Source organism: Thunnus albacares, chromosome 15 (assembly GCF_914725855.1).
Source record: "Thunnus albacares chromosome 15, fThuAlb1.1, whole genome shotgun sequence".
NCBI classification, from domain to species: domain Eukaryota; kingdom Metazoa; phylum Chordata; class Actinopteri; order Scombriformes; family Scombridae; genus Thunnus; species Thunnus albacares.
Window position 1 is genome coordinate 16,093,699 of NC_058120.1, and position 25,548 is coordinate 16,119,246.

The following is a 25,548-nucleotide window of genomic DNA, read 5'->3' on the forward strand; positions in this document are numbered from 1 at the left end:
CTGCCATAAAAAAACAAAAACATTTTTTCGGATCCAAAAAAAAAGTTTAAAACCAATATTTCGTTCTGGGGCAAACAGCAGATATCTGTGGTATCAAGATAAAACCCAATAATGGATGACAGACAAAAAAAACGTGACTGAATGAATACTGAGGTCACAAATGTGCCTAAACCTATGAAGCCATTTTACCATTAAGTGCTTTATTTAGAAATTGAAGACCGGAAGTTCTCTTGTACATTTTTTCTAACTTGGCAGACAGTTGGCGCTGGCACTGCTGTTACAGTTAAAGGGGCAGGGTTGTCATTTTAACCCAGGAATGTCTGCTTACAAGCTTCAATTTGCCTGCCAAAGGGGTGTATTATTACATTTTTTGCAACTTCAACTCTACTCTCTAAGTGCAGTGAAGACTTTGTAACTGCTGGACTGCTCTTTAGGATTTTACATCCTTAATATTAGATTAGATTAAACTTTATTGTCATTGCACAGAGTACAGATACTGCAATAACGAAATGCAGTGGTGAGGCCATGTAATAAACTTATGGTTAGACTACTTAAAATCACAAAAATCTGACAATAATATTATCCGTTCTATTGTTTATTTTTCATTGAATAGTTCACTTGAGAGACAAGTAAAAAAATGGGCAAAAACGAAAAAACCGGGGACTGATGTGCAATAAAAGTCCCCAGTTAGATTCAGACTGACAATGTTGCAGGTATGTTTTATGTGAGAGAAATCTTTGTATCAACATCTCCATGAATTTGGTTATGAGCAACAATGAGTCATGTACCCAAGCCTCAAACTAAACTTTTCCTTGTGCTTTGTGACTCCTTAAAATGAATCCAGGTCTAAGTGTGACCACTCAGGTTATGACCTTAGTGTGCGTAGGAGTTTTATGCAGTTCATCCAAACAGTGGATTTTTCTTTCTCAGATTTTTTCCATTTTACATTTTTAAGAGGCCCAAAGTGGTAACGCTTTTTCCAGACGACTGAAATACCATCTACATCCAACAATTTCCCCACTTCAAAAGAAGTAAAAAACTAAATCGTAAATGAGTCGATTTTTATCATCAGGCTGGGTAAAAGTATTCAGTATTTCACAAGAACAAAAAAAAAAAAAATCGGAGAGGAGTTTGAAATAAAATAATTACTTTATTCTACTTTTTACTTTATTGTCTCGGGAACTCTTGCTGGGTCCCAACCTCAGAATGGGAAACTCAGATTTAACCATACTGTTGCCTGGTATGAATACAATCTGACTGAATCCACTCTTTTATATAGTTTATTAGCATTCCACACAGCTGCGCAAACACTCAATATTTACATAGGTACATGTTGCGTTACATTACCCAGTATAAGGTAAAGCTTTCCTGAATCTGGTGATAACAGATTATATAACAGGTGGTTGCAAAAACAAATGTTATGTGTCACAAATAAAACATTTAACCATGCATTTGTGGCAGCAAGAGATAACAGAAGCATTATAGATGTTTATTAATGCTTCTGCAAATTCAGTCCAAAAGGTGAAAGTGGGCAGTTCTCAGTCCATGTCCTCTTCAACAGACTGTGTCTTCACTTCAACTTTTTTAGGAGGGATGTAGGAGCCCATACCTGCTGCTCTCTCTGCCTCTGCCTGGGTGTAGGGCTCTTCTCTCAGCTGTTTCAACCTGGATGGAGAAAGAGAGGTAAGCTCTTAAACTCACACAGACAGAATTTGAGCAAGAAGAAATGGGAGCGATGAGTTGTTTTTTTTTTAAGTCAAAACATACAAATGCAGATAGAGTGACATAGTTTGAGACGCTGGTGCCTTACCGTTTTTTATGCACTTTAGTCTTGAAGTGCTCTTTTAAGGATTTCATATCCACAAAATACCTCCTGCAAGACATGAAGAGCCACTGTGTCAAGAAGCTATACAGTAAATCAATAAATTCACCAACAACATAGGGAGACTTTACAAAACTATACACGAGCAGTCAATTCAAGTCGTCTAGATTTTCTAATGCTGCTCTCTAGGGCTGCAGCTAACACTTATTTTCATCATCGATTAATCTGTCAATCATTTTCTTGATTAATCAATCAGTTGTCTGGTCTATAAAATGGTGAAAAATGTCGATCATCATTTCCCAAATTCTCAAATGTCTAGTTTTGTCCACAACCCAAAAGTTATTCAGTTTACTGTCATAGAGAATTAAAGAAACCAGAAAATATTCACATTTGAGAAGCTGGAATCAGAGAATTTGGAAATTTTCTTCTCAAAAACATGATTCAAAACGATTAACCGATTATCAAAATAGTTGGCAACTAACTGAGTAATTGACTAATCACTGCAGCTCTACTACTTTCAAATGCCACCACTTTTATTGGTAAGTCAATTTGTTGTTGCCTCTTTCACAGATAACACTTAATGCAATGGTTTGATACGCATGGAAAGCCTGAATTGAGTCACTTGAGTCTATTCATCTTGTCCATGAGCTCCATCGGGACAAACAGTGATGTACTTACGCGCAGTGTAAGCAGTAGTGTTGTGCACATCCTGTGACATCGTAGTCCACCTCCTGGTGCAGCAGTTTGGCTGCTGTTTCAGGCTTCATGTCTGAGTGAATCTGGTCCAGGTCTTTAGTCCTGCGCTTTGTCTTCCATGTCTTCGCTATGTTCTTCTTCTTGTCGCTCTTGTGGTTTCCTGTTTGTTTGGACTTTCCCATGATGGAGCCGGCTGGACTGCGAGGATCAACACAAATACACGTGTGGTAAAGTTGTATGTAGGTAAATATCAGAAGCAAACTGGGTTCTGCTTTTTATTGATGATCGGAACTGTCGATAAGCAGCGATAAATAACTTTCTACTTGAGTGTTTAGCAAGTGAAGAACAGACTCCAGATGTCAGCTTGACGTTTAGGCTGTTTTGTGCCACCAGCTCTGATCTAACGGGCTAAACAAAATGATGATGATGAACCAAATGTCTAAGCTCAATAACTTAAGCAGCAGATTTGCTTTTAAAACCCTTCGTTTGTCCGGTTTAGATTTGCTTACCTTTCACACGTGTGGCCGACAGGGACGAATCTATTTCCGGGTCAAGAAAATAAAACAAATGTACCTGCTCACCTGTAGAGGGCACCAAACACTACTATACGGGGCAAAAAAAGACTACAACATGCATGTTGTAATCATTATAGTGTTTGATAATTATCATTAATGCTAAAAATGAAATCAAAACATACAAAAAGTAACATTTTAATTCATCAAACGCTCACTCAGACATAATGTATGAGAAAAAAAGGTGTTTTCAGAGAGTGTTTGTTTGAACATGTGGACTGAATTAAGTTTGCTTTGTTGTTTTAATTAGTTGTATTTAGTTACATTTACTTATTTTTTATTGTGCAAAATTCAATTACAAACCTTTATGGCACATTTCACATTATAAGTTTTCCTTCATGTTGAACAGTACTCGAGACCAGTGGTGGAGCAGATATAGATCTAGTTCATTTGTCCTCAAGGAGGAAATTCTTTACCACAGTAGGTGCATACAAACACAAACAAGTAAGGATTACAGGGACACTTAATCACAGGGATCACACAACAGAGACAAAGACATGGGCTGACACTTTGCACACCAAAGACTGGACTTCTTGTAATTTAAGAGGAGGTTACTTATTTAAAGTATGGCAGGAGAAACAAAGCTCTTGCTAAAACAGGCCTTTCTGCACAACTGTATGTAACCTTACATAATGTAACTAAGTACATTTACTCAAGTTTTAAGGTACAGTACTTGTATTTTACTTGAGTAATACTTGAGTATTACTTTATACGTTCTCTCCACCACATTTCAAAGGGAAATATTGTACTTTTTACTCCACTACATTTATTTTACAGTTTTAGTTACTATCGAGATTAAAAAAACAAAATAAAATAATGATCATCTTATAAATTACTCTGTGTTGTTTAAGATTAAACCAGTGGTTGCTAAATGCTTTGGCTTTTGGCCCCTTACAGGAAATGACAGTGTAGTTATGTCTACTTGTCATGCTTCAGATGTCCCAGTTGTTAGCAGTTCCACCAGAGACATTTCCCCTCTAAATTTCCCCTCACATAGTTTCAAATGAAGTAGCTGTTTCGGGCCCAAAGAGGTTAAACTTTCCAATATTTCACAAAAACTCAAAGATTAAAGAAAAGTTGAAAAAAATAATCCAAATTTATGCAGAACTATGTTTTTTCTTCTTTCCTACCCAATCTATCATCTCATGACCCCTCAGATTTATTTTGTGATCCTTCAAACTCAGTTCAAACTAGCTCCAACTCAAAACAATAAAATGCTGTTAATGCATTGACTGTTAAATGTATTTAACATGCAGCCCAATTTTACTTTTACTTTAGTACTTTAAGTATATTTAATTGGTAATACTTTCACTTAAGTAGGATTTTAAATGCTGCTAAAGACAAAAAAGACAATTAAGATTCCTTTCTGCAAATTCATTTTTAGGTGGCATAATCAGGTGATCAAGTACATGACATGTTACCTTCCATACTCTGCATAATTTCCCAATTTCAATGTCATTGAGGTGTTTTGGTCAGAAATAATAAGAAAATGAAAACCATAACAGAAGTGTATTTATGGTTGTCTTTTTTATAAGCTGTATATATGTACATATGATGAGACACTTAATTGATGTTCACACTAGAGCTGCGGTGATTAGTCAATTAATTGATTAGTTGCCAACTATTACATGAATTGCCAGCTATTTTTATAATTGATCAGTCGTTCTGAGTCATTTTTTAACAAGAAAATGACCAAATCCTCTAATTCCAGTTTCTTAAATGTGAATATTTTCAGGTTTCTTTAGTCTTCTATGACAGTAATCTGAGTATCTTTGGGTCATGGAGTGTTGGTCAGAACAAAACAAGATATTTGAGGACATCACCTTGAGCTTTGGGAAACCGTGATCGACATTTTTCACCATTTTCTTACATTTTAAAGACCAGACAACTAATTAATTAATCGAGAAAATAATCGACAGATTCATTGATAATGAAAATAATCATTAGTTGCAGCCCTAGTTCACAGTAATTTACGGGCCAAGGCTTGCATTAAATTCAAAATACAATTTATTAACATAACAGCAAGTAACACCAATAACAATAAACTATCAAAATAATACTTGCAAATTTAGGCATTAGGCGCCACTGTGTTAAGAAGCCATGCAGTAATGATAAGCCCCAGTAGTGTGAATTCCCCAACAACATAGGGATATATACATATGTATAAAATATACTGTAGATTTTCTAATACTACTTTCAAATGCCACCGTTATTGGAAAGACATATCAGAATCATCTTTACGGGCCAAGTATGTTTATGCATACAAGGAATTTCACTCCGGTTTAGAGGCTCTCAATGTACTTACACACAACAATCTTCCGAAAGATACAAAAGAAATGTTGATATACAGGTGAAACCACTTCTGTGAAATGTAAACAGGATACAGAAGTGCAAAGGTGTGAAGAGTGCACAGATTGCTGACATAAATATTGGACGGTTGACAAGTGACAAGTTACTTTATATACATATAATGGGTGGTTATGTACATATACCGAATGTTCAAATATACAGGAACGAATGAAATGTATCGCACAATTTGTATTTTAAACTAAAATAATATGTATAATATTTTCAAACATGTTTGTTGCACCTTTCACACATAAGACTTGGTGCTAGAGCTGCAACAGTCAGTCAATTAATGATTCAAGTGCCCCCATAAATGTTCAATGGGGTTGACGTCAGGCGACTGTGGAGGAAAGTCTATGACAGTCAGGACTTCTTGGTCTTCTTTGGTCTTTAAGTAGTTCTTGCAAAACTTTGAGTTGTGTTTGAGGTCATTATCCTGCTGCAGTATCCCTCTCCACAAAAATGCAATCCAGAGGGTACAGCATGTCTCTGAAGAATGGAGTGGTACTTCTCCTTGGTCAGGGTGTCGTCACTTTGGTGCAGGTTTCCAACTCCAGAGTAAGCAAAACACCCCTAGACTTGAATATGCCCACTACCATGTTTCACTGTCAGTTTGATACACTGCAGTATCAATCTCTTTCCTGTTCATCTCCTGGCATACACCCTTCTGTTACTGCCATCAATCTCAAGCTTGGATTCATCAGTAAATAGGACTTTTTTGCAGTCATCCAGTGTGAAATGCTGGTATTTCTTTGCGCACCCCAAGCATTTGGCCTTATTTCCTCTCCTGAGAAATGGTTTAGAAACTGCTACTCGTCCTCTGAGACCACTACAACACAGCCTCCTTTTGACAGTACTTTTGTTGATTGGAGTCTTGCATTCTTTATTTAGCAAATTCTGTATCTGTGATGAAGTTGCTTTTCTATCTATCAGGAAACTAAGCTTGATATATTTATCTTCTGATGGTGCGGTTACTTTTGGTCTGCCTGATCGTGCTTTGGTTACAACTGATTCAGATTCTGCAAAGTGTTTTAAAGTTCCATGCACTGCTCTCTTAGAAACTTTTAGTTTAGCCATGATTTTACATTGAGAAAGCCCGTCTTTCCTCAGAATAACAATTTGACTTCTGACACTTTCACTTAGTACTGATACCATGTTTCCCACTATGACAATGCTACTTAGTTAGCAATGATCTACTGTAAACTTGAAGCACAGCCATAGTTATAACAGGTGAACACTGCCTGCAAGTTGAGTTAATTGAACAAGCCTCTAGTGAGTAGATCATATCCACCTGGGTGTCATCTGAACACATGCTTCAATGGAAGGGACACAACTCAAGGAAATCTGACCTTCTGTACAAAGGAGTTAAGTTTGTCAATGCCACAAATTTGCATAAATTTGATTACTGACCAAGAAATAGTGTAGAATCTTAAATATTTCTTCTTCATTTCACATGTCATTACTTCATGTGTGTTTAAATGTTTCTGAATCCTCAGACTTTCTGATTATTGCCAGGTTTAGGTGAAAGATTTCCAATGTGGTCTCAGACTTTTAGACCCCACTGTATATAAGAAATATAGATTTTCTAATGCTACTAACAAATGCCACTGTATTGGCAAGACATATTCTGCAACATTTTTGTTGCACCTTTCACACATAAGACTATTCAATCAATTAATCAATTAGTTGCCAACTATAAAATTAAATGAATCTACAACTATTTTGATAATCTAATAAACGTTTTGAGTCATTTTTGAGAAAAGGAAGTCCAACCTCTCTGATTCCAGCTTCTCAAACGGTCGGGAAAAAACAAGACATTTTAGGTCGCATCTTGGGCTTTGGGAAACAGTGATCGACATTTTTCACCATTTTCTGGACCAAACAATTTATCACTTAATCGAGAAAATAATCGTTACTTGCCGCCCTAGTTCACACTAACTTACGGGCCAAGGCTTTAAATAAAAAAAAAAAGAAAAAAAAAGGGTTTGTTAACATAACAGCTAGTCACACCAACAACAACAACCTAGCAACATAATACCGACAAATGCTGACATCACATCTATAAGTTGCCCTCTCTGTTTTCGAGTTATTCAGGTGAAGTTCCTCTGACATGTTTAAATATTCCGACAGCACTTGAAGGCGGCGTCAGACTGCACTGCATACGCGCCGTGGCGGAGAGCGAAGATGGCGGAGAGTAATGTCGAACCAGAGCACGAATGGAGCGACCGGGCCCTGGACACGGTCGAGGACACCCTGGTTGCAATGGAAACCCTGCTGGCCACATTAAGAGCCTTCGAGGACGTCCTCAGGCAACAAGAAATATCCATAGCATCCTCCACGGAGTACTGCGACAACTTCTGTCAGGTAATGTGTACATGCAACATCGAAGCTACCGTTAGCCTCCACTGTTAGCTCACCCAGGATTGTTTTTCTCGCAGCCTGCAAGCTAATCTGCGACGGTTGCTGGCCCGCTAGCTTCCCACCTACCTGGACAAGTTTAGGGTGGGTGGATATGCCACAGTGTGTATTTTTACTCACATTCACGTCCACGTATAATTTTTACGTGAAAACACCTTTTTTCGCAGCCGTTGCAGTAATGACAACTTGTGTTTATACATTGGCAGCTGGGTGATATTTTTTGCTGCTTCAAGTTGTTACAGAAAGATCGTCGTTAGCTTCGTCTTATTTTGAGACATGCATGCAAATCAGGAAATTTTTGTAAGGTTTTTGCATAGCCATGATACTGCCACAGTTTGTAAATCATGCAGAACATAATGCAAGTGTATGGGGCGGGGCGGTGTGTTGATACACATTTTCTTGCTATTTTGGGAGGGGGGGTGGGTGGGTGTAGTGACAGTGAAAAGCCTTTCTGGTCATTTTCAGACGTTGCACATATCTTGTATTGCTCAAATGTATTCTTTAGCTTTGCTCGCAGTCTCATCAAGCACTTTTGTTGTTTTTATGGTCCCCCTATCATTTAATTTGGGAGTAAGAAACAATGTAAACAAACGTATAGTGCTTGCATCGGGGGGACAGAAGGAGATATTACCGTGGTGTCCACTTTCCAGAGTGCCTGGTTTTAAAAAAGAAAACCCACAGATCAGATATCACTTTCATTTTCATTTTTGCCGCTTGAGTCAATCACAGAGGAGCTTCTAGTAAAACTTGGTTACCAGCCAAAGTTGGATCACAGAAGAGTAATTCAGAAGTCAGCTCACTCTGATATAGGGCTGCAACTAAGGATGATTTTATTGATCTGACAGTTATTTCCTCGATTAATCGATTCGTTGTTTGGCCTATAAAATGTCAGAAAACTGTCGATCACTGTGTCCAAAAGGCCCAAGATGCAAACTGAAATGTCTTGTTTTGTCCTGATCAACAGTCGCAGAGATGATATACACAACATAAAGATATTCAGTTAACTATTACAGAAGACAGAGGAAACCAGAAAATACTCATAATTAAGAAGCTGTAACCAGTGAATGTCAGCATTTTTTCTAAAAAAAGAATAAAGACTCAAAATGAATAATTGATCATGAAAATAGTTAGCAATTAATTTTCTATCGACTAATCACATGATCATGATACTGTATCTTGATGGTGGCAGCTTTTAAAGTTTACATTCACTTTTTAAAAAAAGACTCAGTTTTAAAAACGGTATGTTCTTCTTCCTCTTCCTTCCAAAGTTATCATCATACATTTTTAAATGAAATGAGGGCTGTGGCTTTTGTTTGTTCCATCTTTTACATTGGAGTCACGCTCAGAAGGGATCTCTTTACAGTAAGTATAGAGAGGAGGGATGATTACAGCGGCTAATAACTTTTTCATTGTGTATATGAGCATGTAACTACTGATTCAGGGCTGACTTGGAAAAAAAATGGGTAAACTTCATATTTTTTGGGGTTGATATTAAACAAAAATTTGTTTTGGTGTTGACTTTCTGTTTCAGTCGGAAGTAATCTAGATGTAATTAGTACACTGATATGGGTCTCCAGGGTTGAGACCTTATTCTTAGCTCCCTTTTGAGAGAGTACCGTATATTTAGACTGAGGGGAATTAATTTAGCGCCGCTGTAGACACTGGCACCAACCAGAAAAGTTCCTGCTGTCTGGTAAATGAGACTCTTGGGATGTTGATAGTGCTATGATGAATTAATGTGACTAATAGCCAGCTAGATATAGGTGACATATTTTTGACAAACTGATGTTGACTCCTGTATGTCTGAGGATAGACAGTTGAAAGTTAAGACAATATTTACTGTAAACGGCAATGTGCTTTCTTTAAAAGTCAAGGAAATTAGATACAGAATAGTCTTATTTTCAGTTTGTTTTTTATTTTATGAGAATAATCTAATGTCATGTTTTGAGGGATCTCATTCATTACAGGAATATATTTGAAAAGCACCCTTTTACTAGTCAGATATTAAAAATAGAGGTGTTAAAAGGCGTTATCATCAAAATATGTCATAGTATATTTGTCCCTCAAGTCTTTTTTTTTTGTTTTTGTAGTGCATCTTTGCTCCCTATTGAAGGTACAGAGTGACATATGCTGTACAATTAAGTCCCCGCAGGCCCAATCAGGAACTCTTCACAACAGATGAGAGTGTCAGCTGGGATCAATCAAGTATAGACTAGTATCTCCCCCAGGTTGAAAGCCCCCGATCATCCAAACAAATCTCATTTCATCTCTCTCATCTGATCTCAAAGTATTTTAAGTCTGTTTCTATAACTGCTTTTTCTTTTTGTTTGTTTTTGTGGTGTGTGTGTGTGTGTGTATGTGTGTACAGGCGCTGATGCACTATGCTGGGAGCAGGAACTCCATGGATCATGGTCTGCCTCTTCTGGAGGTCTACTGCCTGTCCATAAACTGCTTTGCTGCGGCCCGATCCCACCTCACAGCAGAGTCCGACAGAGTTGCCCTTGTTTTGAAAAGACTAGCTTTGTGAGTACTAACAAATATTCCAATAAAAAATATGTAGTTTGTATGTTCTCTCTGAGTCATTCTCACTACCTGTACACACAAGTGCAAGCGTCTGTCACAGAAAAAAAAAAACAAAGTAAAAATGAGACCTTGTCTGTGGTCCATGCATATGTTTGAGTTTGCAATTAAGTGAGTATGTCTTGAATTGACTCCTTGCAGTTTGTGTTGTGGAGCTCTTTTGTGAGATGCTACATAGATTTGAGATGAAAAGCTCATCTGCTTTTGTTATTTATTAAGTTCTTAATTGTCTGGAAATATAGGCTTACAATTTCTGTTTCGCATAATATGGTCTGCAAGGCCTAATAGGCATTTACTTGGGACAGAATTCATTTCATATGTGTTGTAGAGCAAACTTACAGTTCGACATTTCTTTCCTTCAGACATCACCTTGCATCCTTCCTATTCATGACTGGGGAAAGACACAAATAGGGTTGTCATTTGTCTTTTCCTCTGATTTAAAAAATTTGGAAATATGGGGTTTCTCCAAAACTATCCACCAAATTGGGTTTCTGAATAAATTTGAGGATTAAGGATTAAGCCATGCAGTTTCCTAATTATGCTTCATTTTTTATCTGTATTGTTTATCTGTATCTGTCTAGTTGTTTGATCACAAGATTTAAGAGGTTGGACAGACAGCAAGTAACATCATCCTTTAAACCCTTTCCACAATCTGCTGATTGCTTCGACAAGAATCAGGTTGTGTTCAGTTGCTGTAAGGCTTGAACTCGAAATACTAAAGTAAAATAAAAAACTAGATTTAAGATATTGCCTTTCACATTACGAATAGTGTCATCATCTCTGATTTTAAGAGTTTTTGTTGGCCACAGATTTTGGTTAAAAATGTTTAAAAAGTATAGTAGAGTGGACGGGCGACATCACCTGAAATCAGTATCACAATTCATTGTTGGCACACGTTGCTTATGTTTCCTTTCAAAGCCATAACATTAATGTTTTTCAGACATTATTTACATTAGACTCCAATGTGTTCTGGATCATGTTGACTAAAGCCAAAATTGTCCAGATGACCTAATCAGTTCTTCCTCCTCCGTTGGCCCCAGCTGCGATTTCTCCATCATTTGGGTTGTCAGACCAGGCACTCATAGTTAATTACATCTTAAAACTGCTAGGTGGAACAACGCCAACTCTACTAACTGAATGAACCCACACAAAAGACACAAGCACACGCTGACTGACAGTGATTGGTTGTTACTTTGAGTTAGATCTGATTCTTGTCGTACTTTCAAGTGCATTAACAGAGTAGACCATAAATGACAGCCTGTCTGAAGGAATTTACAGAACAGACTTAAATTAAGTCGGTTAGAGATTCATTGTGTCCGTTTTGTTTCTGTTAATTGCTAGTCTTAGCCCACACACACGACAGCTCCAATCACACACTGTCCATCAGCAAAGTTTTGAGCTAATCTTACGTGGGGGGGACAGAGGTTGTCAGAAATTCTTACAAGAATGATCTTTGTTGTGGTATCGCCTATCTCAAAACTGTTCAATCTTTTTTCAAATAAGCCTTTTTGAACTTAAATGTATGAAGATTTAAGGATGATGTCGTGGTAAAATCCTTTCAGTGGGCCAGTGAATCTTCAGGTGTCCCACAACAACTCAGAGAAATACACTGAAACTGGCAGAGTTCAATGAAATAAGATTTACTGTGAATCAGGTGCAATACAAGTAAACTGAGGCTTGGTCCTTTGAGCAAAAACCTGAATGTAAGACCAAAAACACCATCTGATATATCCAGTTCAGCTGCTCCCACTGTGGAACGTATCTTACCTGATTTTCTAGGGTTCCTCCTCATTTTACAAAATCCTGGAATTTCCCACCATTATTTCCAAGATTTTCTTATAAGCTCCTCCCCAATGTCACTTCCAGTAAAGCTTCTCCCTAAATGACATCATTAGTGAGGTCAAAAGGTATAATAGTGTTAAAACTTCCCTAAAAATAAAATAGAGGGCCTGTGGCCTTTAATAATCAAATGTTATGAGCATTAAACTTCTCTTGAGTCTTAAATGATTAACTATCCTGTATATTGTCCCTGTGATGACACTGTCTTGTCTATTTACACAAGAAAATAATTCCTCCACTCTTGACTCTTCTGAAACATTAATGCAGAGCCACAATAAGTTTAGTATAGCACAAACCCTAATGTCATACATTGGATTTTAGGTAACATAACAGTCCTGAGTTATCATAATTGATGAATTTCAGCGTTCTCTTGTTTTTTTTGTTTTTTTTTTCTCTCTTGCAGGAGCTGTTTTGAACTGTTGCTGTCAGTACCTGAAAATGAAATCCCATATGAAGCCTGGCTTCAATTCCACCACTCCGTTCAGGTAGAGGACCATGTTTCAAAACACTGTGTCATGGTTGAATGACAGAGAAAATAAGGTGTTGATGAATTAAGGCAACAACAAAAAAAAATCCCCAAAAAAGACACTGAATGAATTATTTGTTTTTCGGGCTGTTTTCAAAAGCCTATTGATAGACGCCTGAGAAACTATGTACCTAGCTGGTTTAGATTGCACTGTTGTTCTTTTTGCACCTTGCTGAGTCTAAAGCATGGTATCATTTAGTACACAGAACGAACACTGTGCTAAAATTCTTGTTGCCAGATTACTATCACCAGAACTTATCATCTGCTGTCAATTGTGTACCTTGAAATGATACAAATATATGAATTAATATTAAAATATAATATAATAATAATAATAATAGTATGACTGTACAGTTAAGACTTGAACCACATTTTCACTGAAGGGTTAATGGTAGACCCTGAAATGTCTGTCCAAACATGCCCAAACTGAGAGAAAAGTGAGATAAGAGTCATGGGAACTTATTTCCACAGTGCAGTTGCTGTGTAACTTTATATTGGTTAAGAAAAAAAAAGTTCAATCATTCCTTTGCTGTCAGTTGGGCCCAGCTGTGTCACTGTGACATGTAAAGCACAATGTGTTCATATTCACCTGGATTTTCACTAGAATTTAATTGTTTGATGTTGTTCAAGCATGAAACTGTTATAATTTTTATCAGCAGGAGTTGGCAGCAAAAGAAAAGTCATTTTAAAAATGGGCACCTTGAGCACAACTATCATCATGTTTCAATTACAGACATGAACAGTGATGTTCAAAAGACATGCTTTGTGTTGAGAAAATATATTGTTAAATGTGGCCCACAAATTAAAGTAATTTAAATAGTAATATTAAGTACTTTTCATCAATGCTTTAATTAAGCTTAAGTTATTTGGTTGTTTGTTGTAAATGTTTTTAAGAAAGTGCTGACCGGTGTTTTGAATTTAGATATTTTTTGTGTGTTCTTTGCAGATTGCCCATGATACCCTGCTACAGTATGGGAGCACAGACCTCCAAGCTTTACTCCAGATCACAGGAGAAGGGGGAGCATGGAGCAACCCAGTCCTCACCTCCCTCCTCACCGGCCAGCCCACCAACAAAGAAGAAGGTTGGAACCTAGCCACAGTAGCTGATATAGGCTGTTCAACTTGAATGTTTGCTGTCACATTGGCTGTGTCATGGTTGTTTGCTAATGAGATTGTGTTTGAATCCTGTCTATAGTTGATGCATACATCAGCTTGGAGGGCGAGGGCTTCATGGAGATGCGAGTGAAGCACCTGGAGAAGATGGGCGAATTGGCCAAAGCAGTGGTGTTGGCCAAAGCTTGCACTGAATGCAGTTTCGTCTCCAACCAAGCTACCTTTCGTCAAGTGTATGTCACCCTGCTTTGTCACCTGCTGCCCAATGAAGAAGCCATCATGGAGGTATTATAACACTTTGTGTTTGTGAATAAGGGTGGGAACACTTTCAGTAGATCTTAAGCTGTAGACACGATCCCCTTTCAGTACATTCAAACTGGGATGAAATGTTACATAACATCATCTCACAGGTAGTTGGCCTGATTTCCGTGGCACTGTTTAGGACTTGTTGTTAACAACTGTGAAGGAGAGCATAGAAGTGCAGACTTCCTGAACTAACTTGCAGGATTTTCTAAAAGAAAAATTCAAAGTGTTAAATTTTGTTTTCACTGAAATAATTGTGATGTTCAAGGACTTTACTACAGAAAAAGGATGACTACAGTCTTTATACACTTTAAAACACCCTGTTGCTATAGTAGGAGACAGATGGTACTGACAGGATGTAGTGAGGGGTGACGGTAGGCTGTAATCTCCCTGAGCCATCAGTCTGAAGGGGCCAGTATACTCTGTCAGGAGTTTTTGTCAGGTGATTGAATAGCTTCAGAAACATCCTACCCTCACACCTTTCTGACACCGAATTAGAGGAGCTTTGAAGGGCGATTTCTGTAACACTCTGAAACCGACAATTTAACATTCACACCCTCTTTGCATCATGGTTTGTCAGTTGTGTGGACATGAGAAAGGAGCCAGAATTTCAACTTCTCTCTCTAGGTCTCTCTTTTTTTTTTTCTTTTTATTCTTGACACAAATATTTCTGTGACTTTTTATGTGAGCAATCGGGAGCAAATCTATGAAGAAGATATACGCTGTTATCCCCACATTTAAACAACATCGCACCTCCCACCTCTCTGTGACAGTCCGCTTTTCACTTTGCCTTTTAGTATGGCCTTTCAAAACAGCAATAGACACTTTTAATATCTGACAACACAGCGTACAAACCGGTTCTGATTGACAAAAACTGACCCTTAGTCCAGATAAAACCAGCTCTATTCTCAGCATACTGACTTGAACACAATCAGCGATTCTCTCTGTCCAGGCAATATATAATTGAAATTAATGATGATTAAAAATGGGGTTACATTAGCACGTCAATCCTTTTTACAATGAATATAACAAAGGTGCCTATTTATAAATGTTTTTCTGCACCTTCTCCAAAAATAGAACCCCAAATTCACTTGCAGATTGAGCTTACTGGCATTCAGTTTGAAGACTCAGAAAACCTTCAACTTATGCAAAATAGAGAATTTTTGTATTTTTCTGGCCTATTTTTAATATTGTGTGGGTGGATGGATATATATATATATATATATATATATATTATATATAAGCTGTCTTTACTCAGCAGTTTGGATTTGCACCATGTCACATGGACACACATGATGCAGTTATGGTGTCTGTAATGTCCTTTCACACCTGGCTTTTTTGAGCATAAAGACAGTGATTTTGTTTTTTCTTTTTAAACCACTGCTTCTTGTGTAGCTAATTGTTTGGTCCTGCCTATGTAGTAGTGCTGCCTGTCTCCATTCCCCCACCTTCTCTTGTTAGGTTGTCCAGTTTTAAATGATCATGCTTTCAGAGCTGAATCACTGCTGTGGGCTAAGAAGAACCTACCCTCTCAGGGTCATAAAACCCTCCAACATAAATTGTTATTCAGCTAAAATAAGGCTGTTTTCTTAGTTCTTCATAAGTTTACATCATAGAAAAGCAAAACAAAGGCATAACATGCATCTATGTTGAGCATAAAAGGGAAGCATATTCATTCACATCAGTTTACATGCATTTGTTGCACTGATGGCCTTGATGTAATGTAACGATTAAAATACACTCTGTATCTTGGTTGCTCTCCTCTTGCCTTGCTCACACATCTCATCTTTCTTTTGTTACGGCTTTGGGCTGAAAAAGGCAAAATTGAAGAGGTCAAAGTGATGAATTCAGGATAAAGGGGTTTGAGGTCTGCTGGTTCAAATTAAACATTTATAGCCTGTATGTGCAAGTAATACGCTTGTAAATACTTCATGTGATATATAACAAACCAATATATTTGGGTATAAAGAGTTAAATATTATATCTTGTATTTTAAATTTGTGTATTGATTTTAATACTTGTTTACAACATTTGTATTAATTTGCTGAGTCCGGCTAGTAGAACAAACTAATCTCAAAATCTCCTAAACTTCCCAAGCCCCATCTGAAATACTTGTACTGTGTTTTGGGACTCATTAGCATGTACCAAGGTACAACAGCTTGACTCTTAATATGAAGAATCCGGAGTAATGTTGACAAATACTTGAGCTATTGTCATCTGTACTGTATTTTGCCACATTATCCTGGCATTGGCGTCTAATCAAAAATTCTGGAGATACAAAATTTTCCTTTTTGATTTGTGTCATATAGTTACACATTATATTCGAGATATTTTGGTGCTTTGGTTTTTAATTATTTTGCTGCTGATGTTGGCTTTCATTAAAGAGTTAACAGTAGAGTGTGACATGTGGTGTCAGTAATCGGTAATCAAACTGGTGACATCATGAGCCCTACGACGACCAAATGTTCCAGGAACTTTTGAACCAGAGGAACTAATCTGAGGACTGAACTTGGAACTAAAAGTCCCTGTTGTGCAATCCTTTTTGCTTTTCCACCGCATTTGAGGAACCAGGTAGATCATGCGTTAGACCCATGACAAATTGAAAAATGACAGCAGCGCTTGAGATGCCGTATTCATGCATGAGGAAAAAACACAGATTTGTCCTGTTATTTGTATTTACTGTTGCAGTTGGATGTAATGAATGAATGAACGAAAAGGAGAAAGGCAGAGGAGGAAAATTAAATTGAAACTAAGAGCATCTGTCTCCACAGTAAATCATCAGCTGAGTGTTTGATGGTTATTTATTTGTGCTTTGGAATGTAACCCATGAAACAATCAGAAAATAACGTTTCATTTCTCTCATTCACTCTTTAGATTGCTTCACCACTGCTGCTCTCTCTCTTTTGCTAACTCAAAATTATTTTAATCTTAAAAAACAGAGAAATGTTCTCCCCTTGTCCTAAATCAATACTGGAGCACTTCCTTGTTTTATGAATGAATCTGCACACAAGTTAAAGCAGCTGCAGTGTCTGTGTTTGACAATCTGTAACAGTCATCCCTGCAAACCCCGCCCCCAAAGTTCCTGTACATTTAGAAAGTACAACACCCCCAAGCAGGGACTTTTTGGCGGTAAAACAATCTCCCTGAAACTTCATTTAGACCCTGTTTCCCCTGGTGGAAACAGGTAGAGGAATTGAGTTCCTCAAAAGGTTCTTAGTCCTTGAGTAAAGTTCCTGCAGTTGAAACGTGGCTATGGTTATATGATATTTGCTGAGAAATGCTGGCTCACACTCTGTGCCATAAAATCCTAAGCAGTCAACGTTGTATTTACTTCCTGAATAGATATCCAGACTTGATTGTAAGGATGTGCTGGAGATCACATGTAACCTGGAGACAGAAGGGGAGGAGAATACAGGCTTCATCTTGTGCACAACGTTCCTGACACAGCAGCTTCAGCAGCAGAGCCTTTACTGCTCCTGGTGAGTCGTTCCTGTTGGATGCACTGCATATATGACTGCAGTCAAATGTAAATTTTAACGATCTTTTGAAAATCAGACTAGATTTCTAGACTGCAAATCTTAGATCAGATAAGTTGTTTGTGGTCATTCAATCAAATATGTGTTTGTGGTTTTCAGAAAGAGGAAATCACTTAATTTTCTTGTCTTTTATTTATTTATTTTTTAAACCCAAAGGGAGCTGACTCTCCTGTGGAGTAAGCTTCAGAGGAGGATCGGCCCCTCGTTGATGTCTCTTCTTGAACGATGCCTTCAGTTGGGTGCCATTGCCAAAACGGTCCACCATTTGCTTTACCTGGTCCGTGTTATTCAGACAGAGGTAAGCCTGAACAGCCATACTGTCCATTTTTGTAGGTAAATTGGAATTGGTTCATTGGTTATATAATGAAACTCTTCAGCCAAATAGTTATTGGTACTAAGGAGCCACAGGAACTAAATTTGGGAGCTAAGCAGGAACTTTAAAGGATATGTACACATTTTTTCCAAGTCTATAAAACTATATTTACATGCCCATATGTACATTTGAAAGAGTTTTTGTTGGCTGTAATTGTTCTTACTGGCCAAAAAGAGATTCTCGTTTAAAGTAATTTCAATGTAAGAGATGACAGACAAAATCCACAGTCCTCGTTCTGTGTAGTTGTTTCATAAGAGAACTGATGTTACCCCCTTTCATGTCTCACAAAACTTTTTTTAATTATTTTGACATAATTGAAAGCTCATTTAATTTGAAGTTTAACACAAAGTGTGAACACAATTAATTGTCACAGGCCATTTTCTGGTCAATTTAAACATTATTGCCATAGTGATCTATTGTGTTCAGATTTAAAGGAGCAAATTTGCTACTTTGGGTAATTTGTATTTTACTAAATTAAATCATTTTCCATTGGAATTACAATGACATTTACCTACTGTTTGGGGCAGTGCTTACTGGTAATAATGTATTTCTATCTTTTCAGGCGCAGGAACTGGGGATAGCTGCGTCAGTAGAACTTTGCGTCAAAGCCCTCCAACTTCCAAAGCAGGATGACTCAGAAACAAGGATCTCTGTCTGTAAGACAGTGTCCTGCCTTCTTCCAGATGACCTTGAAGTTTTGCGTGCCTGCCTACTCACAGAATTCCTGCTTGGCCCCAGCCAGGAGAGCTTTAGCTGCCTTGAGGAGCTGTACTTGCGCCCAGACCAGAAGTATGATCAGGAAAATGAAGTTATTCCCAACTCACTACGCTGCGAGTTGCTACTGGCACTGAAATCATATTGGCCTTTTGACCCGGAATTCTGGGACTGGAAAACTCTCAAGTATCACTGCATCTCCCTTCTAGGGTTAACGCCAGAGTCAGAAGGGGAAGAAGAAGAGGTGGTAGTCAAACAAGAGAGAGATAAAGAACATGAGTCACAGGAAAACGCAGTGAAAGTAGAATCTGAGCACCAACAGAGTTTAAATGGTAGTCTTGATGGTGATGAACAGCAGGATGAGAAGAAGCCTTCTAACTCAACAGAAGTTCAAGAAGAATCAGATACAAAGAAACACAAGTTCTGCTGTTTGATTTGTAAGAAGTCAGTCACTGACACCCAAATCGTCCACCACTCCAAAAGACATGCAGAGGACAACAGCAACCCCTGCCCTGTTTGCTTGGAGAAGTTCAAGAGCCGGAAGGAACTCGTTCCTCACATGAAACAACACATTTTGAGTGAAACACAACTTAACAAAAATAACATAAAGAACGAAGATATGCAGAAACAGATGGATGAGGATGATGACATTGAACCAGGTGAAATCACCATTGACCCCTCCTTAATGCTGTATTACAAATCCACACATGATCCAGATGTGCTGCACCACATTGTGCAGCAAGCTAAAACTGTCAAAGAGAAGCAAGTGGAGGATGACGAGCATGTAACATTCGATTACATCGAGCAACACTTCAAACTGCAGAACAGAGATGAGTATCCCTGTCCAGGAACTGGATGTACCAGGACTTTTAAACATTCCAAGTACTTATACGTTCACTTAAAGTCAGAGCATAAAGGTGATGAGAATGTGAAACATTTTCATCAGATGAGAGACAAGCGAGAGAAGTGTGTCTTTTGTAGACGCCATTTTGTCTCAGCTTACCATCACCGCAAACATAGAAGAGTTCACTATGGTGATCACCCATACACATGTGTGGTCATCGGTTGTGGCGCCAAATTTAGATCTTCCAATGAACTTGTTACGCACAAACAGACCCATGGCTATCAGCTCAACTACCAGTGTGAGCTTACAGGCTGTTACGTCACGTACTCCGACTTGGGACAAATCTATCACCATGAGGCACAGCATTTCAGAGATGCAGCTTTTACCTGCTCTAGTCCTGAATGTACAAAATACTATTTATCCAAAAAGGAATTTCTAGAGCATTTATCCACACATAATATTACCTTCTCTGAAGACGACTTTGAGGCTCAGAGGAAGGCAAAGCGGAAATTTCTTAAGACTGTTTCTGAAGCACGCCTTAATAAGTCAAGTGATTCAGAAGAGATTGTAAATGGTGATGTCCTAAACTCTTCCTCAGTAAGTTGTGCCTCCTCTTTGCAAGCATCTGACAACAAGGAGCCCAAAGGAACAATGACCTTGGTGGCCGTGTGTTTCGATGGGAGTAAGTTCACCTGTGGTTTTGAGAAGTGTGGCATGACTTTCTCCAGAGCCAGAGACGTCCAAAGACATCTGAAATGTGCCCATCCAGAACACCTTAAACTGGAGAACAAAGAACACAAACATGATAAGGAGCGAGGCTCAAAGTCCAAAGGCATAAAGACTGAAATGGAGCCGGAGCCAGAGCCTGAGCAAAAGGGAAAAAATGAACCCTCGACTCCATTTCAACCTGTGGAGACTGGGAAAGAAAGAAAAACAGCCACTCATCCCAAAAACAATGAAGCAAACTCTTCAAGCCTTCAAGCAAAAAATGACACTCTGAAAGAAATTCTTATTGGTCTCAGTAAACTGGACCTCAATTCCTCATCCCCTCACAGTGTGCCAAATGACCCCCCTCAGTCAGAATCAAATGCAGCACAAATGTCCCTTCATCAGACAATCACAGCAAAACCACCTGTTGTATCACTTCCAAAAAGATCTCCTCCACCCGAGGAAAAGACGCCGGTAAAATCTGAGCAAGCATCTGCAACTGATGAAAAAGAAGGCAGTGTTGAATCATTAGCCACTGCTAAGCCGTACACCTGTGAGGTGAAAGGTTGTGGCTTCAGGACTGCACAGAGTTATAGCTTACTGCGCCACTATAACACCAAACATGGCCGTACGGTCGAACAGGCCAAAAGGTTGACCTCTTTGAAAAACACATCTTTTAAGCCCTATGTGTGCCAGCTTTGTTCCAAGAGTCACAGAGAAAAACATGTGTTGAAGGCCCACTATATCCAGGTACATAACCTGAGTGAGACTTTGGTGAACAAAATAAGCTATGCATCTGTGCGGTATGAGGGAAGCAAAGCCACTAACCCCGCAAAGCATACATCTCAGCACTTGACAAACCATGCTCTAAAAGTGAGGAAGATGGACATCCCACGGTTGCATCGCCAACAGGAGAAAAAAAAAGTAACCACGATAAGTGAAACTGGACAAAACTTTGACAATCAGTCTCCATCTGAAGAGGAAGGAGAGGACGAAGCAGAGAGTAGAGAGGAAGACAGTAGAGAGGAAGACAGTAGAGAGGAAGACAGTAGAGAGGAAGACAATGAGCAGAAGGGAGAAAGTGAGGTTGGGACCACACAACAGGTCAGAACTACAAGACGTTTGGTGGCCAAAAGCAATCTCTGCTATATTTTGGATAAATTTAGTAAACCCTTTCATTGTGTAGCAAAAAACTGTGATGCAGCTTTTTCCACCCAGGGAGGCCTTGTGCGCCACCTGCAGTTAATACACCATTACAATCGCTCTCAGCTTTTGTTGGAAAAAGATTTTGATGTGCATCACAGTCCAGAAGTGAAGAAAGAGCCTGCCAAGAAAAGGCCTCTCTCAAACTCAGATGAACCTCAACCCCAATACAAATGTCACTTTGCCAACTGTGTCTCCTCCTACCACCTTAAAAGCAGCCTGGTACGTCACACCCGTGACTGTCACTCTCAACCACCACCTCAATACAAATGTCACTTTGCCAACTGTGGTGCCTCCTACCACCTTAAAAGCAGCCTGGTTCGTCACACTCGTGACTATCACTCCCAGCCACCAGAGCTAATAAGGTGCAAGTATGAGGGCTGTACAAGAGTGTTCAGCCATGATGATGCACTTAAAAAACATACACTTTATAGTCACTGTGAGTACTATGACTCACTGGTGGTACGTCTGCAGAGCACTCACAAAAAGTCGATTACTGGATGCCAAAAGAAGCTTATAGTCACTCCACAGAGTCCTCAAAAAGAAGAACCTGGTTCACCCAACACACAGGCTGTAATATCGAGTCCCAAGCCTGAAGTGACCGCCCAGTCAGAGGAAGTGGGTGAGCAGGTTGGTGAGGAGGAGAAGAAGGTACCAAGAGTCAAAAAGGAGAAAAGAAATTCTTTCAACCGCTATGTCTTCAGATCTCATGAAGAAGCTTTACAAATGTGCCAAGACCGTTGTCTGCGTGTGGCCTACCCATGCATGGTTCAGAACTGTGACTCTGTTGTCACATACATACGGAGCTTGCACCGTCACTACCTGAAGGTTCACCGTATGCGTCGAGACGATATCGTGAAGAATGAAGATAAGCTTGTTTTGAATGCCGAGCAGCTGGAGGAACTGATTCAGAGGACGTCAGCCAGGCCAACTGTTACAGGAGTGAGTAGCCCTAATGGGGTTCGCAAAATGGAGTATCAGGCAGAACCAGAAAACAAAGGGGGGCAGCCTGCACCCATGAGCCTGCACTCCATCAAGGCAGACACACAAGATGAGGATCATCATGATCCACTGGGATTCCCTGAGGAGGAGGAGGAGGAGAAGGAACCGCCTCCTGTTGAGAGAAATGGTGTCCTTGTTGGTGCAGATGATGTGCTGTACGGTGAACCAAGCACCGGTGGGCACACCGAAGACTCAGCTGCAACAACACAGAACAGTCACAAACAGGAGGAGAAGTTCAGCTTGGATAAAATCAAACCTCTCCTTCGTACTGTCACTGTTGACCTCTCACCACCATGCTCACTGCGCTTTACTCCTGAGGAGGGCTTCCAAGACGCATCAAGCAACAAAGATGGTAAAATGTTGAACAAGTCCGCTCTGTTGCCCACTCCTCCTGTTCGGCAGCCGCTAAAACGGAAAAACGAACTGTCTGAACAGCCGTCAAACTTGAAAGACACTCAGTCTTGTAGCCCTTCTCCACGCCCTTTTGACATCGGCACATATAAGCCCATGGGCTTTGAATCCTCATTCCTGAAATTCATCCAAGAGACCACACCTAAAGACAAAAACGCATTGTCAGTGAAACGACGAGACTCATTCAGACGCAGTTGTTCAGTCAAGGAGAACAACCAGCTGGGAATCTCTCACACTCGCAGCAGACGCACTCATTCCCCACTGCTGAAGCCCCATGCTATGACTAGGGACTTCACATCAGTCCAAAACTTGAAGTCCATCCTGGACAAAGCCCTGGCTGGGTGTGGGGACCTGGCCATTAAGCAGCTTCAGTACCTCAGACCTGTAGTGGTCCTGGGGAGACCTGTGTGCACCACCCTGCCTGACCTCTTCCCATCAGACACCAACAGCAGCAAACTGCTTCTTGGAAGTTAAGTTTAACAGAGTACCTTTTTTAACATGGCTATGGCTAATTAATTTCTATTTTCACAAACTGTGTACCAGTATTTTCTTTCACTCAAAATGATAGTATTATGTTTTTGTTTGTTTTTTAAGTTGCCAAACTGAAGACTTCTAGAAATTAGCATTAAGATAAAAACAAGCTTAAACAGTGCACATCAGATCCATGATGACTGTTTTTAGACATGTTACGAAAACATTCAGATAACACCTATTATGTTAACTCATGATCACAAGTGTATATACTGTAGTTCTCTGAGATATATGTACAGATTTTCAGATTGTTAGAAGTGGTCAGTAGCGTATTGCCAGTCCTTTTCACTTGTGTGAAAATGTGACTGAAAAACATTTCCTTAAGGAATATGTGTGGATATTTTTCACCTCAGTTTATATTACATCAGTGTTGGGATGCAGTGGACAGAGGTTGGCAGACATGTATGTAACACTTTCTAATAAAATAAATGTGGAAATGAATGTAAAGCTCTTTACTTCCTGAATTGTGTAATTGACTTCTTTTCTCACCAAGTTTGGTAAAGTCACAAGTAAATGGTATCTTTGGAGCAGTTTGCTGCAGCAAGTTGGGTGTATTTCCTCTAGAAACAGGATATTGATGCAGAATGTAAGGGGACTGCCCATTGGTCCAAAGGCCCATTATTCCGGGCTCTTGTTTTCAGGATAACAGGCTGTCGGACTAATGGGCTTTTGGTCCAAAGGGAAGTTTTTTGAAATATTGGGGTTTTGGAATAATGGGCCTCTGGACCAATGGCATGGCACCAAATGTAATGCTGGGAAGACTCTATTAAAAGAGGAAAGGGAGAGGCTGACCACATACTGAAACTTGCAAGCCCCTCAATTTTTATTAATGCAATGAGTGTGACCTTGCAGGTCAAAACATTACATTAATAAAAACTCAGGAGTTTGCAAATTTCTGTGCACAGACATCCTCTCATTTTCCTTTGTTTCTGTTTTGTAATGCACCTGTATCCAACTAGGGCAGTATGTGCACACTATCTAGCTTTTTTTTTGCTTTTTCAATTAAAAGTGTAATACCTATGCTTTTTGATGTGATGAACGGAGGGGCAGCTTATATTTTATTATATTATATTATTACTATGGTGTCTTTAATATATAATTCCTCTCACAGGAATATGTTATTCACGCTCTCAGGCACACAACAATGAGGTACCGTTATCGAAAACTGGTTAAGTATATAAAAAAAATAATTTCTGTCCTTATGACTTTAAAAACACCTTTCGAGTGATGATCATTGATTTATTTGGTTTGTATTCCTGGAGTGTACAAATTACTCGGGAAGTCATATGCTGTGTGTTATCCAAAAAAAATGTTTTGCACTCTACATGTTAACTCTTAAGTCAAGGCTAGCCTGCCCCAAGCAGTATATACTATTTAAACATGGTATCAACTATTTGAAGAGGACCACTGTGTCAATATATAGTTTTGAAACAATATTTCATCTAATTTTGTGCTTATATGGCATATTCTTAAACAAATGTGTTGTTCATTAGATAAACGCCATGTAGAAATACTGAACAGAGCACTGAAAGTTGGAGGAACAGGTGTTATTAGGGTGTTTATTGTGGCTGCGACACTTTTTTTCCCTTCTCATGAGAAAAACGCTAAGCCACAGACATAGATAAGAAACGTGTGAACTTTAGGTCACCATACAGATGTTTGACAGGTATGCCATATGGTACAATTTCTCCACAAAAGTGGGTGTCTTAGCGCCCCTTACAGGCCTTAAATTTCGTTGGAAAAATATATTTTGCTATATTATTGTTTGTGGTTATGAAGAGCTTCCACTGCCTCTCAAAACTGAATCATCTTTCCGAGGATGATGAGGAGACTTTTTCACCTACTACCTTCTCTACTTCTGCATCTGTTCTCACCAAAACACCAACCAGATGTTTACTTGGTGGCTCATTCATTGAGGAACATTGTACGACCGTCACCAATACGTGCATTGCGAGTAAATATCAGTGTTGACGCTGCTCTTGTTGAATTTATTTGACCTGATTTTATAAGT

The 25,548-nt window shown here is 39.0% G+C and overlaps 2 protein-coding genes across 3 annotated transcripts; one reads left to right on the forward strand and one right to left on the reverse strand.

The window, feature by feature from the left end:
• Positions 1-1,262: 1,262 nt before the first annotated feature.
• Positions 1,263-3,134, reverse strand: znf593 (zinc finger protein 593). The gene is made up of 4 exons (XM_044374703.1): positions 3,028-3,134; positions 2,501-2,716; positions 1,811-1,873; positions 1,263-1,665 (listed from the first exon to the last, which is right to left on the reverse strand). The coding sequence occupies exons 2-4, from the start codon at positions 2,698-2,700 to the stop codon at positions 1,539-1,541; spliced, it is 390 nt and encodes a 129-aa protein (XP_044230638.1). The 5' UTR covers positions 2,701-2,716; positions 3,028-3,134; the 3' UTR covers positions 1,263-1,538.
• Positions 3,135-7,415: 4,281 nt separating this feature from the next.
• rlf (RLF zinc finger) lies at positions 7,416-23,992 on the forward strand. Of its 2 annotated transcripts, XM_044374017.1 has the most exons (9): positions 7,731-7,800; positions 7,875-7,938; positions 10,223-10,377; positions 12,677-12,758; positions 13,746-13,881; positions 13,995-14,197; positions 17,558-17,694; positions 17,908-18,049; positions 18,687-23,992. In XM_044374017.1, exons 3-9 carry the CDS (start codon positions 10,229-10,231, stop codon positions 23,478-23,480), a joined length of 5,643 nt encoding a protein of 1,880 aa, XP_044229952.1. In that variant the 5' UTR covers positions 7,731-7,800; positions 7,875-7,938; positions 10,223-10,228; the 3' UTR covers positions 23,481-23,992. The 2 variants fall into 2 exon arrangements, with proteins under 2 accessions (XP_044229951.1, XP_044229952.1); XM_044374016.1 differs by lacking the exon at positions 7,875-7,938 and having other exon boundaries at positions 7,416-7,800.
• The last annotated feature ends 1,556 nt before the right edge of the window (positions 23,993-25,548 follow it).